At 51.5% G+C, this 12,181-nt stretch overlaps 2 protein-coding genes across 2 annotated transcripts in view; both read right to left on the reverse strand.

Moving 5' to 3' along the window:
• The window catches only part of LOC135805396 (NIPA-like protein 2), an 11,365-nt gene extending 6,319 nt beyond the window's left edge, over nucleotides 1-5,046 (reverse strand). Inside the window, exons 1-6 of the mRNA XM_065319425.1 lie at nucleotides 4,596-5,046; nucleotides 3,097-3,165; nucleotides 2,059-2,147; nucleotides 1,536-1,639; nucleotides 507-566; nucleotides 204-256 (exon numbers count right to left, since the gene is read on the reverse strand). Coding sequence (XP_065175497.1) covers nucleotides 204-256; nucleotides 507-566; nucleotides 1,536-1,639; nucleotides 2,059-2,147; nucleotides 3,097-3,165; nucleotides 4,596-4,721 — 501 coding nt within the window. The 5' untranslated portion in view covers nucleotides 4,722-5,046. The remainder of the gene's footprint in view (nucleotides 1-203; nucleotides 257-506; nucleotides 567-1,535; nucleotides 1,640-2,058; nucleotides 2,148-3,096; nucleotides 3,166-4,595) is intronic.
• Nucleotides 5,047-6,073: 1,027 nt separating this feature from the next.
• On the reverse strand, nucleotides 6,074-12,181 carry LOC135807160 (uncharacterized). The gene has a single exon (XM_065321191.1). It carries the CDS (start codon nucleotides 12,179-12,181, stop codon nucleotides 6,074-6,076), a length of 6,108 nt encoding a protein of 2,035 aa, XP_065177263.1.

Consider the following 12,181-nt stretch of genomic DNA (forward strand, 5'->3'; position numbering starts at 1 on the left):
GACAATCACATGTACATAGCATTGGCACTCAGATCTGACTAGACAAGCCAGTGGGTGCCATTCAGTGGACTCAGAGTGCAGATTGCCGTACATGCAGCCAATGCTACCATACCCAACAGTCCACAAGATGACAAGGCAATACCAATGACCTGCATCATCATCTAACCAGTTTGCAGCTAAGACGCTAGTCGCGCGTCACTTACCTTGCCACTGAAATTGATAATTAGGAAGGCGCCGATAACAGCCATGAATGCACCTGTCCAAATCAGGGCAGAGCAACACATATCAAATACAATCAATTTGTTTCACTAGATACACAACCAGGGTGACCCATTTCCTCACCTTTGAGTTCAGCCCTGCAAGTTCATGTAACTTATGCATGCAGGAAAAATTAATATTGATAGCAGATCCTGCAGCAGAGTGAGAACAACAGCCATGACTACATTCACACACTTACACCAATAAACACGGCACATTCCAACTCCTCAAAAACTCTCATCCCTTACCAAGTATGTCATCAGCATGTAATGTCTCCTTCAAGAATACGACTGCTATAGCTGCATTTGCTGTACCACGAATGGGAACACGAGAAAGACACACGGGTAAAAATGATGCTGATACTATAGCAGAGTTGTAGCTAAAGCGACCCAGTGTGATGCTACGGCGGAACGCCCTGCCAGTTCAAGCTTCACCCGTCCCCCCTTTTAAAATTTTAAAAACGTCACTGCACAATGCGTGGTTTGACTTACCAACACACCTGCTCGTTTCCCTCTGCACGGATGCATGTATGCATGTGTGCATGTGTGCATGTGTGTGTGTGTGTGTGTGTGTGTGTGTGTGTGTGTGTGTGTGTGTGTGTGTGTGTGTGTGTGTGTGTGTAAACGTGGCAATAGACGAACATTAGTATGCTATACTCCTTGTGTGGAGCAATGCAGATTGTACAACCATGCACGAACGTTGCCAGCCGTCCCCTTCTCCACTGATGATTTCATGCTGGCTATAAAACTGCTGCATACAGAGCTGAGGAATAGCCAGGGGTACGTGATTGCCAGGGGTACGTGATTGCCAGGGGTACGTGATTGCCAGGGGTACGTGATTGCCAGGGGTACGTGATTGCCAGGGGTACGTGATTGCCAGGGGTACGTGATTGCCAGGGGTACGTGATTGCCAGGGGTACGTGATTGCCAGGGGTACGTGATTGCCAGGGGTACGTGATTGCCAGGGGTACGTGATTGCCAGAGAATGTGTACACAAATGATATCCAAACCATGAAAGAAACTGTGCCACTTCTGCGAGTGACGCTCAAATCGATCACAGCCTGGTACTGTCCAAGTTAGTACTAACAGCACCGGGAGGAGTAATGAGAACATTGTCCAGATAAAAGTGCTCTTGATCGTAATCTGCCCCACTGTAAAGCTTGCTAAATGGCTAAAGCCCTAACTAAATTTTGTCGATGGCTTGAACGTAAATTAACAGGCTGGACCAACTAAGACGAGACAAACGCACTTGACTGTTACAGTGCGGTGCCAGCCTACCTAAAACTGTTGTCATGCCTAGGGGCGCCACGACTGATGCTGGCGCAAAGGAATATGCTGCAAAGTTCCCAAGTTCACCGCCCACCATCAAAAGGAGGCCGACCCTGAGCAGCGGGCAAGGACAGCAAAAGAGAGAGAGAGACACACACACATACACACACAGAGACGTAAAGAATTTCTGAGCAATAGTAGTGAACGCTACGAGTTTCATGTGCATTGCTTCACCACTGCAACGGGCAGTCAAAATCGTAGACTCGGAGTCCGGTCCATTCGAGTGCAGTATTATGACCTTTCAAAATAATACATGTACTCTATGAAGTGAAATCATGGCGACATGATTCGCAGCACATGGCCCAGCCCCACACAATAGGAATTATAGTACACAGTGGCGGTGACAGCCACACCGTGTAAATCACCCCGCCTCCCCGCTTCATTGCAAAGTGTCCAGCTTTGCTTACAGATGCAGACGGTGCCACAAGCCAATAACATCATGGTCTCCGGCATCACAGCGTATATCACTTACCACCAAATCCAGTTACACAGGTAACTACTACGTGACTTCTCCGCACCGTCCGCATCGCGTTGCTGTTGCTGACTCGTATGGGCAAATCTCTGCAGAGTTTGTCACACGCACATAACCGTTACAGCACTCATGATATAAAGTAGAACATAGTATTAAAGCACTGGTATCTGCTAGTACTTATGACTGTAAAGCCCTACGGTAATGAGGTCATAATTATTGATTATGCTATGAATCTCATGATACACTAACGCAACCCGGATCATAACGATGCTAAGTCTGGAATATATAAATCTATGACTTCAACCTGCTAACTTTTTACACTGAGGTGCTAGCCATGAAGTTGAAAGAAACACATTATGGTCTGTACAAAGCTGTCTTCACCAATATCTACCATCATAATAGACGAGCCATAGCTATGTTTGGAGAGCAGTCAGCTAAGAGTAAGACCCTATGGAGCACTCTGACATTGTACCATACACTACGTCTGCATGGTTTACAGAGACTCGCTCAACATATCCATAAGGACTGGCCTTCTGTGCAGCATGGAATGGGTGGCAGCACTCAGACCAGACTGAGAGCAACACATACTAGTAATATACTCAGCCTGCCGTCCTCGACACCAGCAGACTGCAGTGTTTTCTTGCACCGTGACATGATGTGTCAGCGGATCAGTACAGGCATTGCCTGTATACGAAGTTAATTCGTGTCATGATGCAGCAGCCAAGCCAACACACCCTTGTCATAGGCTTATACTGAGTCCTGCTCCTGACACCGACACTGACACATGCTCATGGACGACTGATAAATCCCATGCAGGAGAATCATGAACAGACATGTAGCATACGTACTGCTGCAGAGTGCAATGCCGTGTAGAGTCACCAGAGTGTCTCCAAAATGACTGCGGGGAGATATGATATGCACACTGTACATGCATGCTAGTTCACTGGAACAGCTTAAAATCGACACCCCCCCCCCCCCCCCACCACCACCACCAGCCAGAAGACAGCGTGAACTGGCGAGCCCTCGACAGTGCCTCACCTGTGCGTTCATAGATACGCTGATCAGAAGGTTTCCGCCTACTGCAACGGCTGAGCCGATAAGAACCGCCTGGGCAGAGTAAAGAACGAAGACGACAAGACTGGGAACGGCAGGTAAGGTGCACACGACTGCTGGACCAGTCAGCATCACAAGCCACCCGCTCCCCTGGCCACCAAGGCCCCCACACCGAGATGGGTAAGTCACACGCATCATTCTCTTATCACTGAAATCCCTTGCATGATGCATAGGTAAGTCCTGGAGGTCAGGGCACTGCGGCAGTGTGAGATATTGGGGACTGTGTTCACGGGACATGAGAACTGCACAATATAGATTACATGTAACTGCAATACTAGGTTAGACTAGAATGGCATACGAGCACATGTAGCTGGTTTGATGCATTCCAGCGATCATCAGCAACGGCATTGGGTGAATGCCAAATGCAGCTACAGAGCCTTTCGCCTCCGTTGTATGCGTATCTGGTTTGGCTATGTCTCCCACCATGGTTGATTGACACTGGATTTGCAGGGACCTTCTTACAAGGAAGCGTGCCAGGTTCAAGATCAAGCGGCCGACCACTGATGACTTGGGTGCACAACATCATGGGCTGGACTTGCCATTCACCGCATGCTCTTGCTCACATCGCTCATGATAGAATTGAATATAGGTCTCTTGTTCATGATTTTGTTTTCCGACTTGATTGACACCCCTATGATCACTTCTGGTTATGGGTCATACTGTAACTTATACACACATGTACATGCGTGTGCCATTTCAACAGCAGACACCTTTTTGCACTGGCTTACAAGTGCAAAATGAGTAGGAGTCAAATGCGTATCCGTTATCCTCCCGGCTCGAGGATTTGTATGAGCTCTGTAGCTGTAGCTTGTTTACAAGAGTGGATGACTCTTCATTTGCCGGCCGCTCCGAATGGGATTCGTCTCGTACTCCGGGCTTTCGTCGTGAAATGTGAACGTCTCTAGTTATAAATTATAACCAGAAAGTGGCTCGGGTCTGCACCGAAGTACTCATCTCGTAGGGCTCCTGGCCGTAACATTCTACACTGTTACTCTACTTGTTGTTGGTTTGACAGCATGAAACAAAGGTGGAGGACACCGTGTTCGGAAACAGTGACCTTGCTACACACCGGCATCCACACAGTTGGCAGAGCCCCGGTCTGTTGAGACCATCTACCAACCGTGTGGATGCCGGTTTGTAGAAAGGTCACTGTTTCCGAACACGGTGTCCTCCACCTTGCTTGCTTCGTGCTGTCAAACCAACAACATGTGTGAACTAAAACAAGGTTTATCTAATAGTACTGTTACTGTACTTCCAATGGCACATTGCTGGGTTTTCCTACAATCAATAAGTTTATTATGGCACATGATAGTACAAGTACGCAGCTCGCTGATCAATGATTCATTATGTAGTAGATCTAGCTCCATGTCATCAATTAATATTAGTTTTAGCACTGTACGTGCATACGTGTTACAATATTTTACCTCCGCATGCGACATACCAGCCATTGCTGGGTCCGCTGCTAGGCTGTGAGGATCATACACACTTGGTTGGTCAGTGCTGGCGTTCGCCATTGCAGTAGTTTTGAAGCTCTCCGATGTGTCCATCATGGCATGGCGCCGCTACAGTTCAGCCCATGCACAGCCCTGCTTGAGAGCCCGCAATAATGGCAAGGTTCCAAATAATTGGCAACTGGAGTCTGAACTGTCACCTAATATTTACCCTATTCGTTCAGAAAATCATTTCTTCACGGACGATCTTTCATCAAAACACAGCTGGGAGATGGAAGCCAGCGGAAACAACCGCTCGATGGTAAGGACACAACAAGGCAGAGTAGATCTACCTCGTGACGCTACACGATACAATGATTCTCACCTTCCTGAACGCCTTCCGGAAAAATATGATTCGCTTCGCTAGCCAGTTGTTTGAGCCGGCCGGTACGATACGAGCACTACAGTCATGCACTAGCCACTACTGTACTAACTCTGTAGTACTGTACTGTAGTCTGCAGTACTCGCTATGGTCTGGACCTGGTTAAATATCCGGCCCGGTTGGACTGGTGCAAGTACTGGTACCCTGATCAGGACACCGCCCGGATTCCCCCGGCCGGAGGGAGTCCGGACTCTTGAACCAGCAGCTAGCTAGCTACAGACCAGTACAGAATACAGGTCAGTACAGTAGTCCACTCCTTGAGCATGGCTTCTCAGGTGCCCTGCATGATCGTCCCTACATCGGGCTAATGGTGGTGGTGGGGGGGGGGGGGGCTAGTATAGGGTATATGGCTACTCATGCTGCCCTCTGTTGCCCCGGCATGCGTTCAACCAGATACAACAGCAACTCGTAACAGTATGAGACCAAGAACTTTCTCCTCTGAGATAAAACTGCAAGAACACAAACTGTAAACTGCTTCCTACAGTTCAAAACTGACAACTAAAAAACTTCAAAGGCATGGAAGTATACATTCTAGAATGACGAAAGCGAGAGCGCAATCGCAGCCCGCGAGTATCCACAGGACTGTGCACAAATGCAAAGACGAGTGAATATATTACGACTAGATAGCATGGAGACAGCACATGCATCAAACGATACGCTACTTGAATCTCAGACAATGCAAAGGTTGAGACTGGCCTGCGGTCAATACATCAGGCGCCAGCAGCATGCACTAGAATAAAAGAAATGAAACCTGAGTACAATGAAAGGTCATGCAAGATTCACCACAAGCTGGGAATATTCCAGAACATATCCCCCTTCACTCACGAGCACAGGGTCAGCAAACAAACTGTGACGAGTGAGTACTACTACGGTACTGTATGATGAAAGAAAAACTTCATAGGTTGAGAGAGAGAGAGAGAGAGAGAGAGAGAGAGAGAGAGAGAGAGAGAGAGAGAGAGAGAGAGAGAGAGAGAGAGAGAGAGTACTGTCACAGGGCTGCCTGTAGCACTTCAGATACACAAGGCACAAACTACTCGGTGTCCAGAATAGGTACTAGATGGTGGATAGACCGTCGGTAGATCTTGTCGCCGATCTTAATATCCACTACTCGGACGAGCTTGTCTGCACCAGGATGCACTGCTGTGACTCTACCCATGGGCCATGTTCCACGGGGAGTGTTTGATGTAAGACACAGCATGATGTCACCTACGGCTACATTGCGACCTTGACGTTGCCACTTACGACGGACATTCAACAAGGGAACATACTCATCTCGCCACCTGTTCCACACGTCTGCTACAAGCCGCTGAACATACAACCAACGTTTGCGTGGGTCTCTGCTGGGGTGCTCGTCTGCTTTCACTTCCAGAGCCATTGGTGGGTCGAGTCGTCCGACGAGGAAATGTGCTGGTGTTAGAGGCTGCAAATCAGCTGCATCGGCACTTACGACTGTCAGCGGGCGCGAGTTCATCATGTCCTCAACCTGGCACATGGCAGTCACTAACTCTTCATCTGTGACGTCCGCTTTCCCAAGTACTGCTTTGAGTCCGCGCTTAGCCGTCTTGATGAGGGATTCGAATACGCCGCCGAAATGTGGTGCTCTAGGTGGGTTGAAGCGCCATCGCACGCCATCACTGACCAGTCGCTTCTCGATCTTCTCCTTGTCCATGGCCCGGACGGCCTCACGGAGTTCTCGCTCCGCGGCAGTGAAGTTGGTCCCGTTGTCGCTGACCATTTCAAGCGGGACACCACGGCGCTTTGTGAATCTCTCAAATGCTAACAGGAATGACTCAGTGGAGAGGCCATATGATACCTCTAGGTGACAGGCACGAGTCTCAAGGCAAGTGAACAGGCACAGGTACCGCTTAGCCTGCGTCTTACCTCGGCCCTGCTTGGTCAGGAAGGGACCCGCGTAATCAACTCCTGTACGGCTGAACGGTTTCAACGAGCCTGCAACTCGGAAGTCTGGAATCTGGCCCATCATCTGGGACGCTGGCTCCGCACGGTTCTTACGGCAAGTGACGCAGTTGCTTCGAACGGCCTTGACTGTTGATGTTCCGTGAACAATCCAGTAGCGTTGTCGCAGATTGGCCAGAAGATGCTGTGGCCCAACTGCATGGAAGCACCGATGATCTTCCTGTTCGATTATCAGCTGGGTTACTCGGTGCTTTGCTGGTAGGATGACTGGGTGGCGTACGCCACTTGGCATGTTCTTTGTAGCTTGCAATCGACCTCCTACCGTCATCAGGGGTGACTCTGTTGCACTATCGAACTGGGGACAGAGAGGTGCCAGAGGGTCCGATTTCAACATCGGTTGCCTAGACTGTAGACGATGGTATGCTGTACCATGGCAATCCTTCTGGGCAGTTGCAATCCAGTGCCGCTCTGCTACTGATACTTCGTCAGTGCTGAGAACTGGAACACTGATGGAGCGGGTGCCGCCAAACTGTACTGGCACTCTCACTGGCGTGCTGGACTGGCTGTCCGATGCGGCATCCCCCTTCGTGGACTTGCTGTCACTGACTGCCTGCCGACAGTTTGCCACAAATCGCTTGCACCATGCTGTCACGCGTACCAGTCGCGACCATGTGCTAAAGCGACCCAGGATCTCGGAGGGTGGAGGGACGACTGCAACTAGCGCCGTCTTGAGCTGACCAGGCAGCGAGGATGTGCTGACTTCCTTCATCTGAGGCCACTCATCTGGCTGCTGGCGAAGAAACTGTGGACCGGACCACCACACTGCGTCACGGCACAGTAATGCAGCAGACAAACCACGAGTACCTTTGTCTGCAGGGTTGTTCTTTCCGGGAACATGTCGCCACTGGTGTGCTCTCGTTGAGGTCTGGAGCTCAGAGATTCGGTTGCCAATGTCCACTTTGTAGCGCCGGCTGTGGCTTTGGACCCAGCCCAAGACGTTCATCGAGTCCGTCCAAAATGTGTGAGCTGACACTGGGATACCGATGGATTCAGCGACGAGATGACTAACGCGAACGCCAAGCACAGCTGCTCTCAGTTCAAGCTGCGGGATCGTCTGTCGCCTCACTGGTGCCGGCTTCGCTTTCGACATCGCTAGCGTTATTCGGGTGGTACCGTCTGGGTAGCTGGCTCTGACATACACAGCGGCTGCTATCGCCCGATCTGAGGCGTCGGAGAAGCAGTGCACGGAAAGACTGGCGTCTTCGGATGGCTGTTGTGGATCCTTGAAACAGCGGCTGATCTCCAGGTTACTCAGGTCTGGGAGGCCTTGGAACCAACCCCGCCACTTGACGACTTGTTCCTTTGGCAGCAGGTCGTCCCATCCCTGTCCCAGCAACCAGGCATCCTGCAGGAGTACCTTAGCCGTGATGACGTATGGCGAGATCAGGCCACGCGGATCGAATATGGAGGCCAGGCCGCGCAACACAGAGCGTCGGGTGAATGTCGTGATGTCCTTCATTTGATGCTGGAAGGTGAAGGCATCCTTCTCGGCGTTCCAACTGACGCCGAGAGTCTTGACAGTTGGGAGGCTGGTGTCACTGTCCACATCTCGGACGACATCAGGTGACCTATCTTCCTCTGGTATGGTGTTCATCACTTCAGCTTTGTTCGACAGCCATTTTCGCATGTGAAAACCGCCCTTGGCAAGTAGTTGCTGCGTTTGCTCTCTGGCCTGGATGGCACGCTGTGTGGATGGTAGTGATGACAGCATGTCGTCAACGTAGAGGTCTTTGCTTAGGCACTGCACGACGTCAGAGTCGTACTCATCACCGTGGTGCTTGATGACCTCTTTCACCGCTCGTCCTGCCAGATACGGTGACGCCTTAGCGCCGAAGAGCACACGGGTGAACTGATACACCTGCACTTGGCCATTGTCATCATACCACAGAAAGCGATGATAGCGCTGGTCACGTTCCGCCAGTTTGACTTGGAGGAACATCTCCGACACATCACCAACAAGCGCAACTGGTTCCAGTGAGAATCGGATCAACACACTGGTCATGTCGTTTTGAAGTGCAGGACCTGTAAACATCTCATCGTTGATGGAGTGTCCATCCCAGCGGGCTGCACCGTCAAATACTATTCTCACTTTTGACGTGGATTTATCTGAGCGTACTACCGGGAAATGGGGTAGGTACCACTGGTCGTTGCCGTCTTTGGCTATCTCATCCGGGTCCACGCGTCTCACGTAACCCTTGGCAATATGTTTCTGCATAACGTCAGAGTACTGCTGCTTCACGGCTGGCCGTGACTGTAGCGAGCGTTGTAGACTGCGGAGCCGCTGCTCAGCCTGAGCTCTGTTGGACCTGACACGTGGCTTACCGCTGTCATTGACCCATGGGATTCGGACAGTTACCCGGTTGCCGTTGCAGCTGATTGATTGGCTCGTGAGCTCCTCGGCTCTTCTGTCATCGGGTGAAGGCGTCTCCTCTAGTGGGTTATCTGTGCCCGCCGACTCATCTCGCCAGAACTTCTCTACTAGCTCGGTCAGCCCATCAGTTAGCACTGTGTCAGTAGCTGGTGTAGTAGCTGTGATTGCACGAGTGGTGTCGACTCCTGTACCAATGCACACCCACCCGAGAGGAGTTCGTCGAGCAATGGGCGCTCTTGCTGTTTCTGCTCGCCGTTCTTCTAGAGTAGCATGAAGCTCGATGGCATTCAGGCCGATAAGCGCGTCGATCTGACTGCCCTTGATGGATGGGAAGTCAATATCACTAAGATGCGGCCAGCTGCTCTTGTGCTGATTCCAGTTCACTGCCGGTAATGACACGGTGACGGTGGGCAGAACCCAAGCTTCAAGCTTGTTCATGGTCTTGTCGCCCAGAGCCGCCACTTGGATCTGTACATGCTCACGTCTTGCTGCGGTCTGCTTGCCGCCTACTCCGGAAGTGACGAGCTGCCGCTTGGGTCCACGCACATTGAGGGCTGTTGCCACGGACTGCTGGACATAACTCGTGGACGATGCTGGGTCCAGGAGTGCATTACCTTGGAGGCTCACACCATTGTGTCGGAATACAACAGGCACAACCATGAATGACTCGCCACTGTCAATCTCTGGCTGATGACTTGCGCAATGTGTTGTAGCAATCTTGGCAGGACCGCCACTGCTGGCCGAAGCTGCGTTGGCCTTGATTGCGGCATTTGATGGGTCTGCAGCGGAATCCGAGCGTCGGATGTTGTAGTGTAGCATGTCATGATGCGTGCGGCTGCACTTTGAACAGGGTTGCCTGGTACAAGTCTTTGCGCGATGATTGAGACCGAAGCATAGGGCGCAGACATCTGGCTTGGACTTGATGACTTTCCATCGGTCCCTGACCTCCATCTTAATGAAATCGGGGCAGCGGTGGAGCTGATGCGCCTTGCCACACGAGGGGCAGCTTCTGTCGGCACCTGCATCCTTGCTAGTTGCCACAAATGTTCGTTCAGACTTTGTAGCACTCTGCTTCGACCATGATCTTGCTGGTGCTGGTGCTGAGGCAGTGACTTCTGTCGACCGGAGTCGTTCATCGGCACGGCGTAGTGTGTTGACGCGTCTGAGGAGCCACTGTGTTAGCTGGTAAATATCACAGTCAGCATCGTCATACTTCTCCATGTACCTAAGCAACAGCGATTTCGGCAACTTCTGCGTAACCGATAGGTACAACTCACGGCCCGGTGTTACTGCACACATCTCCATATTCATGAGCATCGTCCGGAGTCTGAGGACAAACTTGGCAAAGTTGTCGTCTGACTCTTTTAGCTTCGGCCACTGCAAAATCTCCTTCTCTTGGCGCTCAACAGTGCGATTGTCGCCGCCATACCATGCATCTAGCTCCCTAAGGATGGTGTGGTAGGCTCCTGGACCGTCAAGCACGCCATCAACAAGGTCGCTGGCCGTGCCATGCATGAGACACTCACGCAGTTGCGCAAGTTTGTACGCTTCAGTCGTTAGTGGATCTTCGTCAACAACGCGGCGAAAGTTCTGCTTCCACCGGTCGTAGTCACTAGTCTTGCCAGAGAACTTTGGTAGCTCCAGTGGCTTCACGTGAAAGCTGAAACTAGCAGGGTGTAGTGTCTGCAGTTGAGGTGGATAGGGCATGAAGGACTCTGCTTGCGGGTTTAGCACCTGCTTGGAGTGTTCTTGCACTGCCACTGGTGTTGGTTGCTGCTGTTTGGCCACTGCTGTATGCTTCTGTGGTGTATGCCATGGTGGTGTTGCATTCAGCATTGATACTGCCTTCTTGTTACTGCCAGGCAGTCTTGATTGTACTGCTGCACTGCGTATTGCTGGCTGTACAGGCACTGCATTACTAGCTGCCTGTATGGACACTGTAGTACGTCCTACAGCCACAGGCGCACCACTGGCCATTGACTTCTTGGCTGGCACTACTGACAGCACTGTACTGGTCACAGACTTTTGAGCGGGCGCGCGCATGAATGCTTGCGCCACTGGCCCCAGGGCAGGCACGCCAAACGCATTGACACTACATGTACTTGACTGAGCTGGGCTGTCTTCCGCCACACCTAATACAGCCTCAGGTTGTGTGGGCGCATTCACAGTACGAAACGTACCTTGCAAACTCCTTGGCTTGCCGGGGTCGCGTTGTCCGTTCACTCCACCGACATCACTCATCGTTCTGAAGTGCTCACGCGGTGGTAATACGAATTTTCGACCAGGTCCGGCCAACTTGTCGTGCTCAGCAAGACTCTTGGCAGTCAATATTGCCCTGCCACTGGATGCAGCGTTTCCAGTCTCTGATTTGCGAGACGACACTTTGCTCCCTGACCCGGATCGTAGTGCAGCTGCAGATTCAGCCTCGGCTCTTCGAACCTCCAGTTCCCTCTGCACCAAACTTGTCTCACGAGCCAACTTGCGTGTCTCGGCTTCCTCCTCCAGCTCAGCGATTTGCCTTGCAGCCTCAAGTTCTACACGAAGCATCTCTGCACGAAGTGACGCCTGCGACGCAGCAGTTCCTGAAACTTTCGAGGGCGCATGTCCTGCAGAGCTCACGCTGTCCGGGACGTCACTCCAGTTATCAAACCCGTATCTGCTCGGCGGTCTCCCTTTGGTAGACCGCGAGCTCCGTCTACACTCAGCGCCTGGGACTTGCTCGTCGTCGCGCAGGACTTCTTGGATCTGGCTCTGAGATCCGGCTCGAATAGGACCACTATGGCTACTCAT

This window comes from Sycon ciliatum, chromosome 1 (genome assembly GCF_964019385.1).
Source record: "Sycon ciliatum chromosome 1, ocSycCili1.1, whole genome shotgun sequence".
In the NCBI taxonomy this organism is placed as follows: domain Eukaryota; kingdom Metazoa; phylum Porifera; class Calcarea; order Leucosolenida; family Sycettidae; genus Sycon; species Sycon ciliatum.